Genomic DNA, 26,969 nt, shown 5'->3' with positions numbered 1-26,969 from the left:
ACTGGGACATGTGGCAGTCTGTTGGGACCCTGTGGCCCAGGCCCTCACTCCTCAAGGACTCCAGTAATGCTCAAGGATATTAGCCCAGATTATCCTAACACAGAAAAATTCCACAGCCAGCAGCTGTACTGTGGTGATGAGAGAGAACCCCTGTCTGTTCAGGAAACACACACTGAATACCAGGGACAAACTGTTGTGGTGTGTCTAACACTTACCCTCCTGGGGCTCAGACAAAATCACACATAAGAAAAGTAAGAGAGGGCTGGGGATGTAGCTCAGAGTTGGAGACTTGCCAACTCTGCATGTATGTGCAAGGCCTGGGTTCAAACCCTAGCACTGTAAAAATTTTTAAAAAGGATGAAAAAAAGAAAAAAACAAAGAGCTGGGAAGAGAGAATACATGATTTTAACGTAAAGTGCTTGTCAAAGGTGAATCTTGTTAAAGGATATTCCAGTGGTTTCTGAACTATTTATATTTTTGGCAATTTCTTGCAAATGTGGAATTATTTTTTCAAAAAGCTAGCAGACTACCTACATCAAGAGTAAGCTACTTCACAGGCACTGGATGGCAGAGGCTTAATGACCTCTCCTACAGCCTCCCTAGACATCTCGCGGGTGGAGGTGGCACCTCCATGCCCAAGATGCCCCTCCAGCCCACAAGCCCCCCGAGCATCACTGGACACACTGCCACTCAGAGACCTCCCTTGCATACCAACACGCTGGGTCTTAGTGGACTGCTCCAAGCCCAACTCCCACAGCATTTGTCCCCCTTCCTCACCCTGCCCTCCCAGTGGCACACTGCCAACCCGTCCTCCAAATGTTCTCTCAACACACACAACTGTCATTTCCCGGTCCTGCCCAGGTGCAGGCAGTAAAGCAGGGAACACAGTCCCCAGTCTGCTTTCCCCACAGCACTTCTCACTGACAAGGTGAGTTTTGTTTCTTTGCAGGCTGTGTTCTCCCCCAGGAACACCAGCTCCACGTGGGCAGCTTTGCTTTTGGTTGACATGTGGATGCACAACAAAGAGTGGCTAAACTGGTAAGTCCCTCATGTCTGATACTACATCCAAGACACTGCAAGTGGGAGCAGATCTTAGTTGAATGAGTAATAAATTATTATGGTGTTGTATAATAAAGATATGCATTGCCTTGGCCTCCAGTTCTGGGCTCAGAGATCCTAAATTACTTGGAATTTACTTAGTGGTAGGAGTGTTTTCTGTTATGCACAAAGAGACCTTGCCAACCACACTTGAGTTTACACTAATGAGGTAACTCTTAGGGAAGGAGGGTTGGTCCTAGACACAACTTCATGATGGGGACTGGCTGCCAGAAAGACAGAGCCCCATTAGAGGTTTAGAACTTCCAGGACTCTCACCCACCGTAGCAGGGAAGGGAACAGGGAAAGGGAGTGCATTCATTCGCCAACAGCCAATGGTTCAATCTGCTAGGATTACATTAAATCTCCATAAAAGCCTCTCGACAGGGCTGTGGGAGCTTCCTAGAACACCCACAAGCTGGAAAGCTCTATGGGGACAGTCTCCTCCACTTTCAGACCTCACCCTTGTTCCAGATCATCTGGCTGTGCATTTGTATCCTTTACAATACTAAAAATTGCATATATCAACTACAGCATTTTCCGGAGTTCTGTATTTTTAGAAAATGATCAAACCTAAAGGGAGGTGTAGAGAACCTCCAAACTAGTAGCCAAATGAAATGGAAGTGCAGAGTCTAGTGAAGGTGATTAGTGGGACCTAACCCGTAAGCAGAATGTTTTAGGAGACCACTGTTTAGGACTAAGCTCCTGTACTGGGGCCCAAGAGACCAGACTGAAAATGACAGTGGAGCCACTGATGGTGAAGTTCCTTGCTCTGTATGACCTTCTGAGAATCAGATAACAGCCAAATTCCCAAATATGACAATGAAGTTTCCTGCTTCAATCCTTATAAGATGCAACCTGAAGTTAACATCAATCAGTTATTTTTTATGGTTCTGTCTCCCTGTCCCTGTCTTATGAGGAAACGTATTTTAAAATGTCTTTTTCAGCCCATCTCTATCCATACAACCAACTTCTCTGCTCAGCCACCGGAACTTTTATTCTATGCCATGGAATGCAGCATTGCCTGATACTAGATGGAAAATAAGGCCAATGAGATCTTCGAGCTGTTGTTAATTTTGTCCTTCAATAAGAATTTGATGCTCACTCCAGGTAGTTAGTGTCAGAATAGGATCAAATGGCTGGACACACAGCTGGTTTTAGAGAGAACTAGAAGGTCAGGGATTCTGAGACACTCTGCATAAGTATTTTAAGAGGAAAAATTGGGAAAGACCACGTTTGCTTATTTATGATTTCCAACCTGTGAATTATTTGGCAAATGTTTTATAATTTACTTATCTTAGAATACTGATAATAGAAAAATAAAACACACCTGTTTGTGTAAAAGTAGAGAAAACAGAATTCAAGTACACAGAGGTGAAGTATACTTAATGTTTCTATTTTAAGTACACTTGGTATTTTTAATGCAAAGACTTAAAAAAAAAAAAAAACCAACCTAAAATTTCTCCAATACCAATGAAGATTCCAGAAAGTCCAATGAGGCTTTTCTCTTCTGTTCCAAACCTGTTTATAGCACCAATGCAGGTTCCATAAACACCAGAGAAGAAAGTCAATTCCAAACCTTTAGGGAAAGAAATCAAGATTTAATTTTACATTCACTTTCTCCTTTTTCATTTTTTATGTCTAATACTATCGTAAATTCATTGAGACTGGAATGTTACTGCCCAAGGAGAGCACAATTCTGTGCTACATAACTGATAAAAGGGAATTAGTAACATACTATGGATGAAATGCTCGTGCCCGCAAATGACCTGTTGCCACCCCAATCCCCTAAGCACTACAGAGACCGGCCTTTGGGAGGTAACCGTGTCAGGAGGGCAGAACCCACAGGACGGGTGAGTGCCCGTATATGAAGAAGGCAACAGAGCACCTGATTCCTGTCCACTCTGTCAGCCACATGAATACCCAGCAGGAAGACAGCTGTATAGTTCTAATTTTAGTACTCGTGCTGCCAAAGCGAGCATGTCCACTGTTCTTAAACACACAGTAATGTCCAGGTTCAATCCCCAGCACACCACCCCGCCACAATAATGTTTTAATTAAGCCCATTTTTTTTTTTTTTTTTAGGAAAAGAAAATTAGGGTAAATCCTTAAAAGACCTCCATTCTTTAATGCTACAGAATCTTAAATGTGAGTTTTAAAGATGTTTAATAAAGATGTTTTATGAGACACCTAAAATTAAAAGTAGCCAGGATGGTGACACATGCAGAAAGATCAAAAGGTAAGAGGCCAAGCCTGGTACAGTGGCACACGCCTGTAATCCCAGCGACTCAAGAGGCTGAGGCAGGAGGATTGCAACAGCCTCAGCAATTTAGTGAAGCCCTAAGCAACTCAGCAAGACCTTATCTCAAAATAAAAAATTAAGGGCTGGGGATGTGGCTCAATAGTTAAGCGCCTCTGGGTTCAATCCCTGGTACCAAAAAATGAAGAGGCCAGCCTGGGCAACTTAATGAGACCCTGACTCAAATAAAATAAAATGTGAAGAAGGCTTGGGGAAGTAGCTCAGGGATAAAGTGCTTGCCTAGCACATGTGAGACCCTGGATTTCATCCCCAGTGGGGAATGAAGTATTAACTGGCACTCCAACACTTTCTAGAAGAAAACAGATTTCCTCATTGTCCTGAAGACCTAAGAGTGCTCCACATGGGACACACCACATCACCACTGCTTCTATTTCATTTAAAGGGATCTTAGTGCACATAAGCTAGAGGTTTTCTCCTGGCTGTTTTCTGTCATGCGCCCCCTGCCTTAGAGTGGTTGGTGCTGATGAACTCTGAGTCCTGGCTTTCCTGCCCCCGTGCGGAAGCCTTCCACACTGAATTTGGGTTGGCCTTGTGATTTGTTGTCACCAAGAGAATGTACTGGAAGTTATGCTGGAGACCTACGGGAAGGTTTGCTAGTCTTCCCTGATGTGTTTTTGGGGCCTTTGGCCACTAGTAAGTCTGGCTCTCCTGCCACACTACAAGGTCCTATGGAGGGGGTCATGCAGATGGACAGGCCCTGACACGACAGGGAGACAGACTGCCCAACACCATCTCTCACTGACCCTGGCAAAGCACTACACATGCAAATGAAACTGGTCTTGGAAGGCCTATCCCCAGCCATCCTCTGAAAGCAGCCACAGGGGACCCCAAGCCATCGATGTCATCAGAAAAGTCACCCTGCTAAGCACAGCCAAAGTACAGAAGTCTGAGAAAAAACTGCATGGCTTCTGTTTTCAGTCCTTATAGTCATTACACAAACAAAGCAAAGTGAAGCAGCAGTTCCTTTACCTGTGTAAGCAGTAGTGACACTGAGAAGGAGCATCTCCTTGGTGACACACAACTTGAGAGACTTCTCTGAAAAGAAGAACATTCAGGAGTACTTAGTAGCTTTCCATCAATAACCAAGAGCTGTGCAATGTCCACCCAACTTACAACTTACAATAACCACACTGTCCTGAATCCTTGTGTGTCAGGGTGAGAATAAAAGCAATCAGAAATACCTTATGTCCCAAAAAAAGAGGGAAAAAAAAAAAAAGAAATACCTTATGTCCTGAGCATATGTGAAGAAGTACTAGACACACTGAAAGGATACTGCAGGAGTACTGGAATATGGTCAGGATCGGTGTGATAAGAAATTTTAATCAATCATTTTCAAGTATTTCCAGGAGAAAATACATAATCAAAATAAGGTTTAAAACAACATTTTTTTTGGGGGGAGGAGGGTGTTACTGGGGATCAAATCCAGGGCTTCATGCATTTTAAGCAAGTAAGTCTACCACTAAGCTATATCCCCAGGCCATTTTTTTTTTTTTTTTAAAGAGAGAGTGAGAGAGGAGAGAGAGAGAGAGAGAGAGAGAATTTTTAATATTTATTTTTTAGTTCTCGGCGGACACATCTTTGTTGGTATGTGGTGCTGAGGATCGAACCCGGGCCGCACGCATGCCAGGCGAGTGCGCTACCGCTTGAGCCACATCCCCAGCCCCCCCAGGCCATTTTTTAAATTTTATTTTGAGACATGGTCCCATTTAAGTTGCCGAGGCTAACCTGGAACTCACAATCTCCTGCCTCAGCTTCCTGAGTAGCTAGGATGCCAGGCCTATGCCACCATGCCCAGCATTAAAACAATAAAAAAGAAAGAAAGAAAGAAAACACTAGCAAAGCATATTCACTTAAAATAATCAGAAGATTTAGTTAACAAGCAGAAATTCTAACATATTATGTAGTGTGATACTATGATAATGGGTACACACAGAATGTACACCAAAATTAGCCCTACTGTAACCATGGTCTTTGAGTGATAATATGTCAGTGTAGGTTCATTTTTTATAACAAATATACCACTCTAGTGGGAGCCAATAATGGGGGAAGCTATGCATGTGTGGGGATGGGGGTTGAAAACTATACTTTCTGTTCGATTTTGTAACAAACCTAAGCCTACTCCCCAAACCACACAAACAAATAATCTATTTGCAGAAACTGATCCTAAAATTTATATAGAAATTCAAGGGAAACACAAAAGCCAAAACAATCTCGAAAAAGAACCAAACTAGAAGACCTCCACTCCCAAATGCACAGCAAGGAACACAGCACGGCACTGGCACAGGGACAGAGGCACATATCCAGATAAGTCCTTACATCCACACTCATTTTCAACAGAGGCAGCAGCGTAACTCAGAGGAGGGGGGCCGGGGGAGAATAACTAGATATTCACATGCAAAGGAATGACACTGCACCACTCACAAAGAACTCAAAATGGAGGCCAGACCTAAATGAAAAAACGATAAAACTCTTAGAAGAAAACTTAGGAATAAACTTTCATGACCAAAATCAGGCAAAAATTTCTTAGGACACCAAAAACACATATAATAAAAGAAAAAAAACTTTGAAGCTATTTTTAAAAAAAATATTTTTGAGTTGTAGATGGTCTCACAATACCTTCATTTTATTCATTTATTTTATGTGGTACTAAGGATCGAACCCAATGCCTCACACATGCTAGGTAAGTGCTCTACCACTGAGCCACAACCCCAGCCCCTAGTAAATTTTTTTTTTTAATCAAAACCATAATATCACCTCACACCTGCTAACCATGGCTATTATTAAAAAATAACAAATGCTGGAAAGGATGTGGAGAAAAGGGCACACTTGGGAGGGGAGGGGAGGGGGGATAGTAGGGGATAGGAAAGGTAGCAGAATACAACAGTCACTAATATAGCATTATGTAAAAATGTGAATGTGTAAACGATGTGATTCTGCAATTTGTATTTGGGGTAAAAATGGGAGTTCATAACCCACTTGAATCAAATGTATGAAAGATGATATGTCAAGAGCTTTGTAATGTTTTGAACAACCAATAAAAAAAAAATTTATGCTGGGAGGGTAAATTAGCATAGCCATTATGGAAAACAGCATGGAGGTTCCTCAAAAAATTAAAAAGAGGGGCTGGGGATGTGGCTCAAGTGGTAGCACACTCGCCTGGCGTGTGTGAGGCACTGGGTTCGATTTTCAGCACCACATAAAAATAAAGACATCATGTCCACCTAAAATTAAAAAAAAATATAAAAAAAAAAAAGTTAAAAAGAGAACCACCATATGACCCAGCCATCCCACTTCCTGGTATATACCCAAAGGAGATGAAATCAGCATCTTGAAGAAACATCTGCATCCACGTTCACTGCAGTGTCACTCACAACAGCCAACACGCCGAAACAACCAAGTAGAAAATACAGACACTAGATTACCAGGCAGCCTTAAAAAAGGACACCCTGACACGAGACAACACAGTTGAACCGTAAGATACTATACTAAGGGAAACAATCCAGATGCAGAAAGACAAACACCGTGTGGTCCCACTTATACGTGGAGTCTTTTTTTGTCCATGGCTGATTGGGTAGGAGAAAACGAAAAGCTGCTAATTAAAGAGTATGAGGTCAGGCGTGTTGGCCATGCCTGTGACCCCATCAGTTTGGGAGGCTGAGCCAGAAGGATCCTGAGTTCAAAGCCAGCCCCAGCAACTTAGCAAGTCTGAGCAGCTTGGCAAGATCTTGTCCCCAAATAAAAACTAAAAAGGGCTGGGGATATGGCTCAGTGGTTTAGCTCCCATGGGTTAAATCCCCAGTACAAAACTAACTAACTAAATAAATAGTATTGGGTTCCAATTAAGCAGGATGAGTAAGCTTCTGGTAAGCTAAGGTACAACTTGGTGACCTCCGTTAACAGTACTGTATACTTGAAATTTGCTAAGAGAGTAGATGCCAAAAATTCTCATCAAACACATACAAAATAATGTGATAATTACACTAGGTGATAGACATGTTGATTACCTTGATTGTTATCAATTTCACAACATATAAGAAAACACACTGTATGCCACACATATACATTAATTAATTTTTAATTTATCAAATATACCCCAATAAAACTAGAAGAAAAAATCTAAAACTTTTGTGCTTCAAAACATACTATCAAGAAAATGAAAATCCACACCATGGTAAAAATTACTTGCAAATCATACATACGAGACACTTTTAACTAGAATATATAAAGCATTCTCACAACTCAGTAATAGACAACCCGATTTAAAAATGGCAAAAGAACTGAGTAGACATTTCTCCCAAGAAAGATATATACAAATGCCCTAAAAAGCATGTGAAAATATGCTCAACATCATTAGCCAAATGATGGTGCAAATCAAAACCATAATGAGCTATCACTCCACACCACTAGGAGAGCTTAGTTAAAAAACAGGAAATAGTTGCAAGAATGTGGAAAACCTGGCTCTCTCATTCACTGCTGGTGGGAATGTAAGAAGGGACAATCTGGCAATTCCTACACAGGTGAGTTTCAGGAGACCACATGAGCAGGACTTCACTACTGCAAGAAATTAGAAAACATCCATCCACACCAAAGCTACACAAACATTCATAGCAGCATTATTCATGTTACCTGATGAACAGAAAGTCACATTTTGGAATGTGCTGCAACATGGACAGCGAAGTAGAAGAAACAAGTCACAAAAGACACACAGTGTAGCATTTCAAGTACATGAAATGTCTAAAACAGCAACCTACAGACTGAAGGTAATCAATGTCTGCCCAGGGCTATGGATGGGGAGACGGCTGGGAAGGAGAAATGACTGCTAATGGGGATAGGGATTCTTCTTCTTCTTTTTTCTTCTTCACCACGTAAGTTTTTAGACCTCCCAATCTCATACTGGGGATTGGACCCAGGGGTGCTCTACCACTGAGCCACATCCCAGCCCTTTTTATTTTTCAGACAGGGTATCGCTAAATTGTAGAGGCAGTCCTGAGATTTGTGCTCCTCCTACCTCAGCCTCCTCAGCCACTGGCATTCGCCACCAAACCTGGCAAGCTACTCTATTTAAAAAAGTGACACCTAATGACTCTTTTTCCAGATTTTCTATGCTCTTTTTAAACAAGAGTTAAACTTACTATTTACATTATTTCTAATTTTTTTCACATAATAGAATAAATATTTTTGAAAATTTGTAGAGATCATTTATTTTTAATATTTCCTAAAGATAATTGCTTAGTGGAATGAGTTATTCCAATGGGCAAAGGTATAAACGTTTTTAAGGCTTGATACTTACTGACAAATCACTTTTCCTAAAGTGATATAAGCACCCATCCTCATTAGCATGCAAGTGCCCATCTCCCACAACACTGAGAATAATCTCCTTATTTTGTGTGTGGAGGTGGGATGGGGTGTCCTTACCATGGATTGAACTCAGTGAGGCACTAGACCACTGAGCCACATCCCCAGCCCTTATTTTATATTTTATTTAGAGAGTCTCGCTAAGTTGCTTAGTGCCTTGCTATTGCTGAGGCTGGCTTTGAACTTCCTGCCTCCTGAGCAACTGGGATTACAGGCGTGCACCACCATGCCCAGCAAGAATGATCTCTTTGAAACTCAATAAAAAGTTTCGATTTGCCCTTCTTGTGGTCAAGCTACGACCAGCTCTAATGGAGCACTTGGGCCTTTCTCCACAGTTCCTAACAGCTCTGCACCACATCCTGCAAGCACTTCCTTGCCTCTTAGGTTATGTTGATGGACTGCAGTTTAGCATTTTATTAACAAAAAACCAAGTCTTTTGGGCTGGGGCTGGGGCTCAGTGGTAGAGTACTTGCCTAGCATGTGTGAAGCCCTGGGTTTGAAACTCAGCACTGCATTTAAATACATAAAAGACCCACTGACTATACATATATATATATTTCCCCTTTATTGTTTGGTTTATCTGCTTACAAGGCTATTCTCTACCCAATTATTTTCTTCAATTACTTTCATGGTTTGTTTTTCAAATTCAGTCTTCAATTGGTATAAGGTGAGCATAGATTCCTGTATTTTCCTACAGTCAACTGCCTGAACTTGCCTGAGACCTACTTTTACTGAATCTGTATCACTATTTGGGGGTGGAATTGAGTCTAGACTGTTCCACTAGCCTTCTAGTTCCCTGTTTTCAAATTAATTCATAATAGTTTTAGAGTTAATCAGGGTAAGTCTCTCACTTCTGACTCTCTCAGCTGTTTTCAGATATTTATTCTAACAGAAGAACTTTAGCATGATTTAGTCAAGAGCAAAAAATACAGTTGCACCAAATGTTCTAGAATCGCATTACACTTACATTCAGTTCAGGAATTGAGTGCTTTTGGATGATAAGTAGGAACCTTCTTTGCACAGCCTCCTTCAGAGCACCAAGTGGAGGAGTGTCATGAATGACCATAGAAGATTACTTAAACCTTCTTTCTCCTGTGGCACCTCATGATTCACACTGCCCTAAGGACCCAGGAACCATCCTCTCAATGTGCTTCCCAACAATCCTGGGTGCTCACCTTTGGATGCTGCCCTGTTTCTCCATATTTCAATATCCATTCTTTCACAACCGGGCACTACCACATAAACAATAGCTCCATGATGTAACACACATGGCCCCAGATGTTAGTTCCTCATTTTGGAGAAAGAGCTGAGACAAAGCCTGAATCTGGCCAACCATCAAGAGCCAACAGAGGGCTTCTGTGTTTAGGAGCAGGGAGGCTGCATCCAATAGTCATCACCACCCTTTCTTATCTACATGCTCACCTGCTCACCATGTAAGCCAGCATGGCTTTCTAGGGCCCTGGGAAGAAGGGATGCCCCGAAAGGGCCTACTAAAAACATCAACAGTCTTCATCGACTGGTAAATGGCACTTTCTGTGAGTTTGCCTAACCTGAGTCCTTTCCCTTCTGATTCCTCTGATCAGTAACAGTTCTTGGGGCTGGGGATATAGCTCAGTTGGTAGAGTGCTTGCTTCTCATGCACAAGGCCCTGGGTTCAATCCCCAGCACCACACACACAAAAAAGATTCTTCTGACAGACAAGTCTCTAGACCTTCAAGAGTGAAAGGTGGACTTCGCATGGTGGTGACCTCCCATCCTGTAGGACAACCAGGCTATGCCTCATTTAATTACATATGTAGCCTAATTTATAATTATGAATGCATTCCTGAAGGTGCATAAAACAAGCCTGATAAAACCATTCTAATGATACACTCCATACGCAACGCCACCTCCCCTGTCCACAAGGCCCTTTCCAAATATAGGCTACTCTTGGTCAAAAGCATGCTTTAACTCATCTGAGCCAGCCACAGATGATCAGATCAAGAATTTGCCATATTCAAGACAACCAGTGAAAAAAATTGTAAACACTTAAGAGCTGCAGGGTCTATGTCACGAGACCCCATGGCCTATAGTGGGCTGCTCCCTATGGAGAGGAACTGGCACTCTTGAGATTCTCCTGCTGGGGAAACAGAGAAGCTGAGAAGAGCCAGGGGCAGAATTGAAGTCGGATGCTTACTTGCTTCTGAAGAAACCAAAAAAGGCATCCATTATGAGAATCACTGGCTCTGCCTGGCAGTATGGGTCCAAATCCCAGTGCAGTACCCACTGACTAGCTGGTTAGTCTTGAGCAAATTATTAAATTTCTCTAAGTCTCAGTTTTCTTTTCTCTAAAATATAGAAAACGAGCTGCATGTTATAGAACATTTGAGATTACAGAAGGGAAAGCACACGGAGTTCAGCAGCCCGTAGCCAGGAAGAACTCTCAGGGGATGAGAGTGACTGTCCTTACAACTCCCAGATTGCGGGAGCCACTGTTCTGCTCCAAGGAGTGGCAAACAGTCCATCCCACCTCCCTGGGAACTCCTAGAGAACTCCCCGCAGCTGGTGAACCCGAGTGCTCTGCAGCCTCCACACACACCTGGCTCAGGTGGGCAGTCATATAATCATTCACACACCTGCCACGTTAGACCTTTATGAAAAGACTAATGTACGCTGAAGCTGCATACCTGGAAAAATGAAAATACTGAGGGATCGTCAATCCAAAGTTACCAGGGAAAGGGGAAAGGCAAACGCTGAAGGTGCTCCTGAACAGTTCTTGAATTTCAGACACAGAAAATACTTACTAAATGCATCTACTGCCTTTGTCATATTGTTCTGGGCAGACCTGAGAAAATAAAATAAAAGTAAGTTTTTCCCTTGAAAATTAGGAAAACAATAAAAACATTACCCAGATACTAAAACCAAGGTGCTAAGTGGAAATCTCATTTTCATCTCAGTTTGTGAAAGCTCTGTCTTCTCCATGGCCTGGCAGATACGTCCAGTATTCCCCAACACTCCTGGCTCCAGGGACCATTTCAAGCCCCAGGTCCTAGATGCAGACACTGTGTTCAACGTGCCATCCAGCACCTCTGTGTTTTGAACAATGGATAACAATACTTTATTATCATAATAAATTCATTACATACATTCATGTACCTCCCTTTTAGAAATGTCACTTTGGGCAGAAGAGAAATATACCCTATCTTGCTAGTTAAAAAAAAAATAAAAATGATCTTTAAATAGTCAATTTCCCACTATCCCTCCTATAAAAAACTAGGTCCTTCAGTGTAAAAATTCCTCAAGACCACTAATGTCCTAGGTGTGACATGGCTGGGATACAGAACAATAATTTGGTTGAAAACATAGGTTTTGGAGTAAGAGTACTAGTTTGCCCCTTATTAGTCCTGTGACATTACACAAGTGACTTCATTTCTCTAAGCTTTATTTCCTCATTTGCAAAATAAGGACTCTGTCACTTACCTGTGGGAGTTAAATAAGATAATGTCATCAAAATAAACTGAGAATAAGATTAAGATGACAGCGTTTTCACAAAGATTACCCTACCAGCCAAGTCTACTTCTCCTAGATCTTTAAATATAGAATGTTTTAACCAAGAGGAGTACTTTTTTCTCACCATCAAATTCACAACTTTCCTGGAAGCAAATTCTATGTAGTTTCTGTTACCTGGCAGTGCCCTCAGACCAAAATCTTGTACTTTAGCCCTCAAAATAAGAACTGACTTATATTCTGCAGACCATTAAAATACAATCAATTCAGCTGCAAACCACTTAGGATTCAATGAGATAGTAAAGAAACTCATTTTACATTTCTAAAAAAATTTCATTTGCTATTGGGAATTGAACCCAGAGGTGCTTTACCACTGAGCTACATCCCCTGCCCTTCTGCAACTCTTGATGCCAACCCATAATGCTATACCCCTTCTCCACTTCATATTTCTATTTAAGATACTAGATGGTTAAGGTATGGGGCTCCTTTTTAGGGTCATAAAAATGTTCTAGCTGGGGCCTGGGGCTGTGGCTCAGTGGCAGAGTGCTCGCCTAGCATGCTTGAGGTGCTGGGTTCGATCCTCAGCACCACATAAATGTAAAAAAAGATATTGTGTCCACTTACAAAAAACTAAAAAATACTTTTAAAAAATAAAGGTACTATGTTCACCCACAACTGAAAATATATTAAAAAAAAATGTTGGTACAGAATAGAGGACACAGTAACCAACCCACAAAACTACAACTATCTTATATTTGATAAAGGGTCTAAAAGCATGCAATGGAGGAAGGATAGCATCTTCAACAAATGGTGCTGGGAAAACTGGAAATCCATTTGCATCAAAATGAATCTGAATCCCTATCTCTCGCCATGCACAAAAGTTAACTCAAAATGGATCAAGGAGCTTGATATTAAATCAGAGACACGGCATCTGATAGAAGAAAAAGTAGGGTATGATCTACATACTGTGGGATCGGGCTCCAAATTCCTCAATAGGACACCCATAGCGCAAAAGTTAACAACTAGAATCAACAAATGGGACTTACTCAAACTAAAAAGTTTTTTCTCAGCAAAAGAAACAATAAGAGAGATAAACAGGGAGCCTACATCCTGGGAACAAATCTTTACTCCACACACTTCAGATAGAGCCCTAATAACCAGAATATACAAAGAACTCAAAAAATTAGACAATAAGATAACAAATAACCCAATCAATAAATGGGCCAAGGACCTGAACAGACACTTCTCAGAGGAGGACATACAATCAATCAATAAGTACATGAAAAAATGCTCACCATCGCTAGCAGTCAGAGAAATGCAAATCAAAACTACCCTAAGATACCATCTCACCCCAGTAAGATTGGCAGCCATTAGAAAGTCAAACAACAATAAGTGCTGGAGAGGATGCGGGGAAAAGGGCACTCTTGTTCATTGCTGGTGGGACTGCAAATTGGTGCAGCCAATTTGGAAAGCAGTATGGAGATTTCTTGGAAAGCTGGGAATGGAACCACCATTTGACCCAGCTATTCCCCTTCTCGGTCTATTCCCTAAAGACCTAATAAGAGCATGCTACAGGGACACTGCTACATCGATGTTCATAGCAGCACAATTCACGATAGCAAGATTGTGGAATCAGCCTAGATGCCCTTCAGTAGATGAATGGATAAAAAAAATGTGGCATTTATACACAATGGAGTATTACTCTGCATTAAGAAATGACAAAATCATAGAATTTGGAGGGAAATGGATGGCATTAGAGCAGATTATGCTAAGTGAAGCTAGTCAATCTTTAAAAAATAAATACCAAATGACCCCTTTGATATAAGGGGAGTAAACAAGGACAGGGTAGGGACGAAAGTTTGAGAAGAAGATTTACATTAAACAGGGATGAGAGGTGGGAGGGAAAGGGAGTGAGAAGGGAAACCACATGGAAATGGAAGGCGATCCTCAGGGTTATACAAAATGACATATAAGAGGAAAGGAGGGGTAAGACAAGATAATACTAATCGAAGAAATGATTTACAGTAGAAGGGGTAGAGAGAGAAAAGGGGAGGGGAGGGGAGGGGAGGGGGGATAGTAGAGAATAGGACAGACAGCAGAATACATCAGACACTAGAAAGGCAATTTGTCAATCAATGGAAGGGTAACTGATGTGATACAGCAATCTGTATACGGGGTAAAATTGGGAGTTCATAACCCACTTGAATCAAATTGTGAAATATGATGTATTAAGAGCTATGTAATGTTTTGAACGACCAACAATAAAAAAAAAAAAAAAACCATGAACCAGTGAATAAAGCATTTCCTAACCCTAAAAAAAAAAAAAAAAAAAAAAAAATGTTCTAGCTTGGCAGGTGGTACACACCACCAGCAACTCAGGAGGCTGAAGCAGAAAGATCACAAGTTCAAAGCCAGACTTAGCAACTTGGAAGGACCCTGTCTCAAAAAATAAAAAGGGGCCAGGGATGTAACTCAATTGTTAAGTGCCCTTGGCTTAAATCCCTGATACAAAAAAAGTAGTACTATAAAACCGGCTATGCTGAAGGATGCACAATGATATGAATGTATTAAGAAGTGAATGGTACACTCTAAATGGTGGGTTATGTGGCCTGTGTTCTATCACATTAAAGCTTTTAGGATAAAGCTTATTTCTGTGTCTCCCACCCCACCAGAAAGTAAGCTCAAGAATGCACAAACTTGGGGCTGGGGATGTGGCTCAAGCGGTAGCGCGCTGGCCTGGCATGCGTGCGGCCCGGGTTCGATCCTCAGCACCACAAACCAACAAAGATGTTGTGTCCACCAAAAACCAAAATAAATAAATAAATAAATATTTTAAAAAAAAAATTAAAAAAAAAAAAAAAAGAATGCACAAACTTGGTTGTGTTCAATTCTCAATCCTCTGAAAAATCCTGGAATAGCAGAGGCACTTAAGTACAGGGGGAAGGGGGGAAGGGGGGAAAGAGGGATGGAGGACAGCGGCAGGCACCAACAAAGAAACTCCCAAAGGTCACCCCGCTAGCAGGTCCTCGGAGATGCAGACCAAGCATTTGAGATAAAGGACAGACTGCGCAGCTTTTGGGCATCTTCATGTCACTGCTGAAAGGCCTGCATGTGGGATTCTTCAATATCAGTTCCGACTTACACCTTCAATGGCTTCTAACCCCACTAGTGACAGGCAGACTCCCCACCTAGCATTACATGATCTAACGTGAACACTGTTCTCACCCTCCTTCCAGCACGTGGCACCTATCTGCCCCTCTTCCTCAGCCTGGTTCTGGCAATGGCCGCCCACTGAGCCTCACTCCTCACCAGGGGAGGTCTCAGGGAGCACCCCCAGCCCTCCAGCTCCCCACCCACTTTCTTCCTAACCACTCATGGTGACATTTTCTTGTGTGTGCACTCCCCACCACCCCTTTTATAGTTAAGTCCCATAAGAGAACTTGAGTCTTGTCCACTGCTGTCTCTCTCAGGTTTCCAAGGAAGCCAGCACATGGGCAGTGCTACTGGGACAAAACATGGAGGCTCCAATTTGGAAGACAATTTAAAAAGAGAGAAAGCTAAACAGGCTGAGCAGTAGTCCTAAGAGCTGAACCTTATCACAGGTACACAAACCCCTTCTCTAATACCCATGGTTTGTGCTTAAAAAGTTATGTGCCACTTAACGAGAGAACAGTGTGCTGAGAAACACATCACTAGGCAATTTTAAAAGTGCCAATACCAGAGTGTACTCACAGGAATCAGGCCAGCTAACCGTGTCACTAAGCGATGTCATCCTATGGGACCACCACTGTACACGTGGCCCACCAATGAACGAAACACTGTTGCGTGGTATGAGGCTGTGCACAGGCACATGCACACAACAGACACACATTTTAGATTAAAAAGGCAACACACAGAATGCTCAATGCTCAATAATGTTTATCTAATTAACAATAGATAAAAAGCTAAAAGACAACTTTCCCAATTTATCAATCACACACAAAGCAAAATGAGGGTGGCAAAGATTAATTTCTCATTTCCCCTTCTCAAACTGAGACATTACTTCAGACAAATTTGCCTGTGATGTTTTAAGTTGCATCACCACTAAAATGTGCTCAGGTAATTTACAAAAACATGGCCACATGCTTGTTTCCCATTTGGATTACTTTTGGGAAAGCACCTACACAGGTCAGTACGAGAATCAGGTACCATAAGCTAAGGGCCAGTGGTGACAAGCAAGTGTTGTTGGCCCTCCTCTCACCCACCCCTCAGGAATCAGAAAGACCCAGAGCTGTATTACACAGACAGAAACCAAGGGCAAAGACTGTTTGATATTTCACTTTCTAAGCTCTCATCCTGGCACACAAAACACACACAGGAGGCCCGCGAAATTCAGCAAGGAAACTGGGGCTAGAGATCAGGAAGGAGAGGTTACTGCTACTGTGCAGGGTCACATGCGTCAGTGGCAAAGTTGGGGGCAGATATAAATCCCCTGTAAAACCTTTCACTGCCTTCCTTCCTCAGATGACCTTTGCCTTCTCTCTCCCTCACCACCCACCCTTATTTTCTTCCTTTCTTTCCTTGAAAAGGCTCCTCTCCTGTTGGCCTGTGGTAACCTTCAGGAGCATCAGATATAGGTCGTGACAAAGCAGGGTGGTAGTCTCTAGATTAGACAAATTTACTTAAAATTTACTTTAACATGAAAATGAATATCTCCAACATCTTACTCATTCATTTCCATGTCTTGGTCATCAGAAGACTCATCTTCTCCAAGGACATTTTCAGAATCTGGTTTCCGAATGAGAAAGAATAGAACTGTCCCCACAAGACTAATCACTGTCAGGGCAATAAACACAGTTCTTCGGTCACTCTCTAGGGAGAAAAAAAGGAGAAAGCAGATAGCATCAACCAGACAATTCCAGAATTTACTGTTATATCTAGGGTTGTTTTTAACCAGTAAAATGTTTCCTCATTAAATTCTGACTTTAATGCATGAGTAAAAAGTTAAGATTAGGTGATAAATAGGCCACTTTCACCTATGTCTTACAGTTAGAGAAATACTGACTATCCCAAAGAAAACAGTACAAGAATTTACTTGGGTTCTTTTAACCAAAGAAATGTACAGAAGAGGGGCTGGGGCTATAGCTCAGTGGTAGAGCACCTGCCTCACATGTGTGAGGCACTGGGTTTGATCCACAGGACCACATAAAAATAAATAAATAGATATACTGTGACAATCTACAACTGAAAAATATTTTTTTAAAAAGTATATATAAAAGGGGCTGGGGATGTGGCTCAAGCGGTAGCGCGCTCGCCTGGCATGCGTGCGGCCCGGGTTCGATCCTCAGCACCACATACCAACAAAGATGTTGTGTCCGCCAAAATGTAAAATAAAATAATCATTAAAAAAAAAAAAAAAAGTATATATAAAAAAAGAAACGTACAGAAGAAACAACTGAGCTCTCAAGTCCCCTGAAGACTGACCTTACACCTGTCCGAGGTATTACCTGCTTGGAGCATAGTCATAAACTATAATCCTCATTAATGATAGAATCCAAGGGAGAAGCTTACTTAAAACAAGCATCCAAGGACCTGAGGTACCAAAGTGCATTATAATACCTCTCAATAAAGCAGCAATGGGTTATTTTTCTGAGGAACTACTTAATAGGAATTCTTTTTGACTATATCTGAATGGAATAATGTAAATAAAACAAACCTGATATTTGAGTTTTCCCTTGCCAGGCAAAATATATGTAGAGATTTCCAAAGAACAAGCTGGGGGAAGAAAAGGGAGGGGAGAGGATGCTGGGGAATTATTGGAATACTTACGGTTTTTAAAAACAACTATTCCCATTATTCATTGAGAGAGACAGTCATAATTTTTAAATTCATCTACCTGCCCTAGGTCATTTAACAGTTTCAACTCCACCTCGACTCTTTCTGAAAAACTGGACTAACCCAGATGGAATTCAGACTCTGTCCATGCGAAAGTAACCTGATTCAGAGCTGCCCTCCACAGGGCTTGACTCACTTTGAAACATGTGACTTACAAACACTCTGGAAATGACTTCTTGGAAACAAGTTTATGCTACTTTAAAATCCTCGAGAATCTACAAAAACAAATCTATGATCTAGTTATCTGCATCTAATCAGATTCCTTATTGAGAACACCTTCCTAAGGAAGGAATCTTTCACACGCCTCTTTCTTTTTATTTTTTTGGTACCAGTGAATTTTGAGGCAGGGTCTCACCAAGTTGCTGATTCTGGTGTTTGAATTTGCAATCCTCCTGCCTCAGCCTCCCAAATTGCTGGGATTACAGGTGTGTGCTGCATGCCTGTTTCTTAATCTATTGCTCCTTAAAACTAAACATTTTCATTTGCTAAGCCTTGTTGGGGCCATAATTCTAGGCAAGACTCATGAAATTAAATCCTCAAGGCAGATTCCTGAGATCCAATGGTCATAGCAAAATGACTGTTTTTGCTTTTTTTTTTCCTTAGAAAACACATAAAAATATTGGAATAATTAGTCTCATTTCTGAATTTTAGTGTATCTGTTTACATTTATCAGGCAGTGTAGCTCAGTGGGAAGGATATGGCTGCTGAAGTTCAGATAACAACAGTTTTACTTGGATGAATTACTATTAGTCTATTTTTCCATCTGTAAAATGGAGCTAACACCTTCTCATAGATTATGTGAGATTAAGCAAAATAAGCAAAGAATCCAATAGTTTCTAACAAATGCTAAATACATGGAGGTTAAATTATTTTCTATTTACAAATCTTATGTTCCAATGAAGTAATCCATGCATTTAAAGTAATCCTATAAGATTCTGAATCTGTATCATATTTAGCCAGAAACTTGAGTCACAAAACATGAAAGATTTGAATTTTAAACAAAATAGGTTTTAATAAAAGGTCTGAAAAGAAAGTGGAGACTGAGCTCCAAAATTATTATTACCTGGACTGTAAGAGTGCCCAGAAAATTCCACTGTTTCTCCCGATAGTGTGCTCATCTGAATTTATTGTCAGGCAGTTTCCTTGTGCTGTCCAAAGTACTAAAATTAAACCAAAAGTTTATCAAGAAAATGAAATCCCCTGTCTTTGTATATTAAAGGCATGATACCCATAGATAGGCCCCAGAAAAGAAAACAAGGTAAAAATCAAAATGCTCACCAGCAGCTGCAATTCCAATGAAAACAGATGCAGTGTAGAAGGACCATGTGAAAGGCTGGATAAAAACGGCAATGTACATGCTAAAATGTAACAGGTCAACGCATTACAGTCAAACCACACCTGAAACAGTGCCCAGCATGCCTCTAGGAATCAGTTATGCTCTTCTTTTACATTCAACCCGTACAGGATGTCTTGGTCTTTAAATGTGACCTACTCAAAATTTTAAAATCAGGCATTTTACAGGTTTACAAAGGCTTGTGCTAATAGTTTAGCACATGATGAACTACAGCCCCAGAGCCCAGAAGCACTTCATTACTTCATCTGAATCCTTATTAGTCAATCTGATAGAAAGTTACATTATTTCACAGAAAGTTCTTTTCAAACCTTACAGAGATTTTTGGATACTATATATTAATAGTAAAATGAAAGCTGATAACACATCTCCCATCAATTAGAACATTGTATCCCTGAACAAGAAGCGGAGAGCCAATTCCCTAAAATACCAATTATACCCTATTCAGTCCAAGTCTGCAAGAAATTTTCAAAGTTTACTATATGTTGGAAAGGCACTGGAGGCATTCTAAGCAAACAAGTGAAAAAAAGACTGCACTACTCACCTGTAAAATAAACCACTGGCAAACATAGAGAGCTGAGGTCCTACAATGGCAACCACTGATGGTGTAATCAAATTTGAAGCAGAGAACACTCCATAAATAATTGCCATGCTGTACATAACACACAAAAGAGAATTAAAGAACAAAATCCCTAAATACTATTCTCAGAAAAAAATTTTTTTTTTTTTTTTTAAAATAGTATCAGACCTTGAATTCAGGGCCCCACACATGCTAGGTAAGCACTCTACCACTGAGCTACATTTCCAGCCTTCGCACCACTACTTTTTTTTTTTTTTTTTTAACAGTACTGGGATTGAACCTAGGAACACTCTACCTCTGAGCTACATCTTCAGTCCCCCCAACCACACACTTTTCTTTAAATTTTGAGATAGGGCCTTGCTAAATTGCCAAGAATAGACCTTGAACTTGTGAATCTCCTGCCTCAGCCTCCTAAGCCACTGGGATTACAGCATGTTATCATCATGCGTAGTTTTTTTTTTTTTTTTGGATATAAATCTTTTTACTAAAGTACATCAATGACAACTTCATGTTTAAATATATTATTAAAGACTATGCAAGGCATTTTATTATAATTACTAAGAATGACTTTGAGACTACTATTCTCTTTGCAGAAATACTACGTACAGATATAAAATGACTAAAAGCTGATGTAATTATGAATATCAAGTTTGTACAGAAGCCATCATGAGCCACAATTTCTTCATTTTGAAGCTGCCCCTCTGTGTGTACAAAATCTTTTTCAATCCAATGCTCAAAACTGACAGGCTCTTTAGATGTGGTCTTTTCAATCTTCAAGGTCCACGCTAAGTAACTTTGTATTATAAGCTTTATTATATGTGAAAACACATGATGAACTCCTGGGGGAACATTCCTATGGTAGTCCAAAATGTTTCTGGATTCCCACCAATGATATTTTAAGGTGGGTGTTTTTCATCACTTGATGTAACTAAAACCACTTCAGCCCCTTCAGAGTTCAAACAGAGATCAAATTTTCTCATCTTCAAGTGTTAACCCTAAACCAGGGCCACTGGTTTCACCTGCAGTTCACATGCCCTTTCTGTGCATCCTGTCTCCCTGGGGCCAGGACCTGTAGTCTCCTCCAGCTCCCATCATGCCCAGTTTCAAAAAGGTTTCACTTTAAAATTTCTATTTAGAGTCTGTAGATTTGTAATAAATATTCACATTTGTCAGTGATTGCATTCTTAAACAGAATGTCATATAAAGTTTTCACTTGTACATAACACTAAAGTCCCGTCAGATGCTTTGAATCAATTTTCAATGAATTGCTAAGTTACAGTAACTGCTAACATACAACAGGTATTGTGTCAAGTACTTTACAGGAATTTTGCTTTTAATTTTAACAGCTCTTACAAAAAAAGGTATTGATCTCATTTCACAGAAAAGGAAACTGAAATACAGTGGAGTGAAATAAGTTGCCAGGAGTTCATCGGTGTGGCTGGTAAGAATGGTGAGCCAGGTTCCCAATCCTGACAACCTGATTCCAGGAGTCTAGATCAACTAGTCCACTCTACAAAGTTAGCCTACCACTTTTGGTAACTGCATAACATTTCTTTGCTACAATACCAAGCACGGAGTTGGAATGTATTTAACTCAAAATAATGGTTTCACTTGTACCTCTTCCAGATTCTATGGACCCAGGCCTACTATAATATCTTGCACAAGTGTGATTAAAACCATTTCCAGGGTCCTGATTTCATTTACTAGCCAATACTTGTAAAGCAAACTGTTTTCTGGCTTTTATGAATCAATATCAAATGTATTCCTTCATTTTTTAATTTAGAATACACTTGAAAACACAGAATTACCAAAAAATGTGATATTACTATTAAGCCATGTAGAAAAATGGATACTAACATTCTTTATTCTCAAATATCATATATATGGTTTAACATAGATAATAACCAAATAAGAAGAGTTTGGGACAGGGAAATGCCACAATTCAATTCTTAACTATAGAAAGATTTGAGAAACCCATATTAGTCATTCCATAATGTATGCAGACTTTGAAAAATTATGTTGTACCAATAAATATATATAATTTTTGCCAATCAAAAACGTTTTGCCAGGAGCAATGGCACACATTTGTAATCCCAACTACTCAGGAGGCTGAGGCAGGACTTCGAAGTTCAAGGCCAGTTTCACCAACTCAGCAAGACCTTATCTCAAAAAATAAAAAGGGCTGAGAATGTGGCTCCATGGTAAAGTATCCATGGGTTCAATTTCCAGTACTACAATAAAGAGAAACCTTTGTATACATGCACATATGTACTACCCCCATCCTCCTGCAGCTTCAATCATAAGATACTAGTGATCTGTGAAGGTCTTTACATTTTCCTCATCTATAAAATTGGAACTGAACACCTTAAGCAAAAATCTCAAGGTGCCTAATGAACTATAGTTGCTACAAAATCGCAAAAACAGGAAGATCGAATGATTCAAAAATCACATGAAACATTTGTGATTTCATAATGGACAGTACTTTATTAAATGTCACACACTACACCAAGTGATTTATCTCTATCAGATTAGCAAAGAAACTGGGATTATAGAAATAACTCTAAGGTAACTAAGTAAGCAATCAGGCTGTGTGTGAAGCAGGTCTTCAAAACACTAGTCTCTCATTCCACAGGAAACCTAACTAGTCCCCTCTAATTGCATTATGTTCATCCCAATAAACTAGATGGCCAGAAGAAAAGCGCAATCATCACTGATTCAACCACAGTATTTTATTGATTCAACCATAGTATTTTATTCCTAGTGATTCTGATGGAACTTACACAATTACCATTACATACAGTACAATACCTGGTATATCCACTGCCGTGAAAATCCGTGCTATTTAAGCTCCTGATGACAGTTTGCTGCGTAGAAGATAAAACTAATCAAGGAAAATGTTTTGCAATCTCCCTCCCCCTTGGAAAGTCCAATTCCACGCACTCAGAAGAAAAACTGTCAAAATTCACAATGCAAGTCCACTATGAGAGGAGGAGGAGGACAGCTAGAGCTGCACACTAACTAAAGGGCCGGAGGTAACCAGCGGTACCTGTGCTTAGGGTTCTATCACCTTGACCATCCCAGTATCAAGGGGGAGCTTCACGCAGGCAAGGAACAAAAAACGAGGGTCGACACCCCAAAGTCGAACTGAGAAACAAAGGGAACATGAAGCACCCCGTGAAGGAGCAAAGTCTGGCCCGTGAAATCAAACCTAACCACGGAAGACGGGGCGGCAGGTGGGAAGAGAGAAGGGGCCCTGTCCGCGCCACCGGACACGACTGGCGTTTTGCTTTCGGGGACGCAGGGACAGGCACTGCAAGCAGGAGGCAGGCGCCGACTCACCGCCACGTTGCCACAAGTTTGAAAGGCGGTGAACATAAACATAAAGGCGACTCCTAGGATGACGATGTTGAAGAGCTTTTTGGACTCCGGGGACATTTTGGCTCCGCCCTGCCCGAGCTCGACAGCGGCCCAGGGCAGTCAGCGCTCCCGGGGCGCAGCGGCGACGACCCTGGGGACGAGACGCGGCGGTGCGGAGCCGGCAGCGCCAGGAGCCGAGCGGCCGAACTGGCAGCTTGCAGTCGAGGGCCGGCACCTGGCGCAGGCTGACGCTGTGCCGGGCGGCACGGCCGAGCATTCCCGAGACGCGGCCCGAGCAGGGAAGGGGCGACGCCGGGAGCGCCACAGGCAGGGCCACTGCAGACAGCGGGCGCGCACGGGGGAGAGCGGCAGCCCCGGCCCCGCCCTCCAGCCGCCTGACTCCTCGCGGGTCACGAGGCCTGTCAGCTGACCGCGCCCCGGCGCCCTCTGGGAAGGGGAGTCCCGGATGCAGGGCCGAGCACGCGTACCGCGAGAGCCCCAGGCCCAGGGGTAGCGACCCAGCCTTAGGCCGTAGCGAGCTACCGGGAGGGAGTCTGAGGCGGCGAGGATACAAAGCACTGGGAACAGGACTACCACTCTGACAGAGGCGGGGCTGGGGCTGCGCCCAGGAGCTGCGTGGAGCTCTCGTACTGGCATGAGAAACAGGCGGGGTTGAGATAGGGCCCGCCTCTCCTTCCTCCAGCCTGAGCGCCCAGGTTCTGTCTCGCCGTCTGAAAGAGCATTTCGCGGGCTTTCCAACTGCCCTAGGTTCCACTCCCCCCTCCCGCCTGCGGTGACTGCGCGGTTTTTGGCCCGCCCGCTAACCTCTGCGCAGGCGCGCCGGGCAGGGGTGGGGCGCGCGGCGGCGACGTTACGGAGCGGGTGAGGCGAGCCAATCAGAGGATTCATTTCCGGGTGGCGCGGGCGCCATTTTGTGAGAAGGGCTATAAATGGGCGCTGGGTTCGGCCGCCGATCCAGTTGCTGCTCAGGTGCGCCCAGTTGCGGAGCTAGCACGCCCGCCAGCCCGCCCCTCTTCCCGGCCTCTCCACGCGGAAAGCAGCTGCTAGGGCGCGGCGTCGCCCCCGGACCTGAGAAGACCGCCGCCTGCCTGCAGCGCGCGGGCCCGCCCAGGCCGTTAGAGTCTCGGCGCCAGTTCGCGGGGCCCCGGGCCGCCTCGGAGCCATGAGCTACGGCCGCCCGCCTCCCGATGTGGAGGGCATGACCTCCCTCAAGGTGGACAACCTGACCTACCGCACCTCGCCCGACACGCTGAGGCGCGTCTTCGAGAAGTACGGGCGCGTGGGCGACGTGTACATCCCGCGGGACCGCTACACCAAGGAGTCCCGCGGCTTCGCCTTCGTGCGCTTCCACGACAAGCGCGACGCCGAGGACGCCATGGACGCCATGGACGGCGCCGTGCTGGACGGGCGCGAGCTGCGGGTGCAGATGGCGCGCTACGGCCGCCCGCCCGACTCGCACCACAGCCGCCGCGGCCCGCCGCCCCGCAGGTACGGGGGCGGCGGCTACGGCCGGCGGAGCCGCAGGTGAGCGCGGAGGGCGGGCGGGGCGGGCGGGCGGGAAATGGCGGCGGCGGCGTAATGGCGGCGGGGCGGGGCGCGGGAGGCCCGGGAGGCCTGGGGCCGCCGCTCACCGCGCCCTCCCTCCGCCCGCAGCCCTCGCCGCCGCCGCCGATCGCGCTCCCGGAGTCGCAGCAGGTCCCGCTCCCGCAGCCGCTCGCGCTACAGCCGCTCCAAGTCGCGCTCCCGCACGCGCTCCCGCAGCCGCTCCACCTCCAAGTCCCGCTCGGCGCGCAGGTCCAAGTCCAAGTCGTCGTCGGTGTCCCGCTCCCGGTCCCGCTCGCGCTCCCGGTCCCGCTCCCGAAGCCCGCCGCCAGTGTCCAAGAGGGAGTCCAAGTCCCGCTCGCGGTCCAAGAGCCCGCCCAAGTCTCCGGAGGAGGAGGGCGCCGTGTCCTCGTGAGCACATGGTAATGTCGGCGCCGCCGCCCGCCCGGCTGCGGAGGGCTGCGCTGGGCGAGTCGAGGGGTGCAGGAGCATGAGTGTGGCGCTTAGCTGAGTGGCTGTTCGTAAGCTGTTTGAGACCTATTGATGAAAATGACTATTTCTTGCTGTTTTTATCCAACGTCTGCATTTTCCCCCTTTAAAGCTGCGGTCTCCTGTTTGATAAAAGAATATTGGCCAGTATTGCAGATTTTAACTGATTTGGCTGATCCTCCAGGGACCAGTTTCTGTGGGCGTGTATTGGAGCAGGTTTGTCTTTAAACGTTAAAGATGCACTATCCTCTTAGAGACAAACGATCAGTTCAACTATTGTTGTGCTGATGGGACTTCGTATTCTAATAGATGTGGCAAACGAATTGCAATTAAGAAGCAATGAACTTTTTGGAACCCCAAAAGAAAGTTTATGCAGGTATTGCACTGGGTGGGGAAAGGATAGTGTGTCTTTAACTCTCAAATTGTTTGGTCCTGTTTTTTAAAAGGAAAGGGCCCTGAGTAGCTCAATAAAGACGTTAATCTCAATTGCCAAATGTTTTATTTGAAAATAAGTTACTTAAAGAATACAATAATTTCCCGATTTCCAGTTTTTGTTTGGATACAGCCCTTTTTTTTATTTTTCCTTTTTTCCCCCCCTTATCTTTTTCCACCTTGGTTATTTGGCCAAAAATTCAAACTTCTAAATGCTGTTGGTAGCCTTCAAAAATCTCTTAATTGGGCCTTAAAGACAAAAAAAAAAAAAAACCGGATAGTGGCTGGGTGGAACCTTACTGTAACCTCCTTGTTTCACCAGAGCCTTTTAGTAAGTACATGCCTGAAACTGAAACCATGTGCACTATATCTTTGTAAGTATTGGAAGGTAAACTGAACCTATTTCTTTTCAAACCTAGATGTATCCGAAAGCAGCATAAAGGAGGACTTGGGGGAAAAAGGACTACATATTCAGTCCATCGGTGCATCGAAGAGTCCTTGGAACAAGCAACTGGCTGTTGAAAAGGTTATTTTGTAACATTTGTCTAACTTTTTACTTGTTTTAATCTTTGCCTCAGGTGGCAAACTTCATTTTATGTGCCATTTTGTTGCTGTTATTCAAATTTCTTGTAATTTAGTGAGGTGAACGACTTCAGATTTCATTATTGGATTGGATATTTGAGGTAAAATTTCATTTTGTTTATATAGTGCTGACTTTTTTTGTTTGAAATTAAACAGATTGGTAACCTAATTTGTGGCCTCCTGACTTTTAAGGAAACGTGTGCAGCCATTACACACAGCCTAAAGCTGTCAAGAGATTGACTCAACATTGCCTTCATTCCTTAAAATTAAAAACCTACAAAAGTTGGTGTAAATTTGTTTATATGTTATTTACCTTCAGACCTAAATGGTAATCTGAATCCAAATTTGTATAAAGACTTCAGGTGAAAAGACTTGATTTTTTTTTTTAAAGGATTGTTTACCAAACACAATTCTAATCTCTTCTCTTATGTATTTTTGTGCACTAGGCGCAGTTGTGTAGCAGTTGAGTAATGCTGGTTAGCTGT

The 26,969-nt window shown here is 43.0% G+C and overlaps 3 protein-coding genes and 1 pseudogene across 6 annotated transcripts in view; 1 reads left to right on the top strand and 3 right to left on the bottom strand.

The window, feature by feature from the left end:
* Positions 1-23,747, bottom strand: part of Mfsd11 (major facilitator superfamily domain containing 11) — a 30,234-nt gene extending 6,487 nt beyond the window's left edge. Inside the window, exons 1-10 of the mRNA XM_026404846.2 lie at positions 23,401-23,747; positions 22,870-22,925; positions 20,026-20,133; positions 19,409-19,488; positions 19,194-19,290; positions 17,952-18,010; positions 16,963-17,107; positions 11,554-11,594; positions 4,385-4,450; positions 2,549-2,674 (exon numbers count right to left, since the gene is read on the bottom strand). Coding sequence (XP_026260631.1) covers positions 2,549-2,674; positions 4,385-4,450; positions 11,554-11,594; positions 16,963-17,107; positions 17,952-18,010; positions 19,194-19,290; positions 19,409-19,488; positions 20,026-20,133; positions 22,870-22,925; positions 23,401-23,496 — 874 coding nt within the window. The 5' untranslated portion in view covers positions 23,497-23,747. The remainder of the gene's footprint in view (positions 1-2,548; positions 2,675-4,384; positions 4,451-11,553; positions 11,595-16,962; positions 17,108-17,951; positions 18,011-19,193; positions 19,291-19,408; positions 19,489-20,025; positions 20,134-22,869; positions 22,926-23,400) is intronic.
* On the bottom strand, positions 20,706-21,041 carry LOC113194001 (intraflagellar transport protein 25 homolog; annotated as a pseudogene).
* A 139-nt stretch (positions 23,748-23,886) lies between the features above and the next one.
* Positions 23,887-26,347, top strand: Srsf2 (serine and arginine rich splicing factor 2). Of its 4 annotated transcripts, XR_003302215.2 has the most exons (5): positions 23,887-24,963; positions 25,093-25,403; positions 25,583-25,686; positions 25,780-25,846; positions 26,322-26,347. XR_003302215.2 is itself a non-coding variant. In XM_026404847.2 (3 exons), exons 1-2 carry the CDS (start codon positions 24,602-24,604, stop codon positions 25,394-25,396), a joined length of 666 nt encoding a protein of 221 aa, XP_026260632.1. In that variant the 5' UTR covers positions 24,368-24,601; the 3' UTR covers positions 25,397-25,403; positions 26,322-26,347. The 4 variants fall into 4 exon arrangements, 1 of the variants encoding a protein (XP_026260632.1); XR_003302214.2 differs by lacking the exon at positions 25,780-25,846; XR_003302213.2 differs by having other exon boundaries at positions 25,583-25,846.
* A 584-nt stretch (positions 26,348-26,931) lies between these two features.
* The window catches only part of Mettl23 (methyltransferase 23, arginine), a 4,388-nt gene continuing 4,350 nt past the window's right edge, over positions 26,932-26,969 (bottom strand). Inside the window, exon 5 of the mRNA XM_026404848.2 lies at positions 26,932-26,969. This exon is cut by the window's right edge and continues 1,003 nt beyond it. The gene's annotated coding sequence lies outside the window, so the exon portion shown is untranslated.

The sequence above is a fragment of the Urocitellus parryii genome, chromosome 7 (assembly GCF_045843805.1).
Source record: "Urocitellus parryii isolate mUroPar1 chromosome 7, mUroPar1.hap1, whole genome shotgun sequence".
Classification (NCBI taxonomy): Eukaryota; Metazoa; Chordata; class Mammalia; order Rodentia; family Sciuridae; genus Urocitellus; species Urocitellus parryii.
Note: the sequence above shows the minus strand (reverse complement) of the source record. Positions and strands in the feature narration are given on the sequence as shown.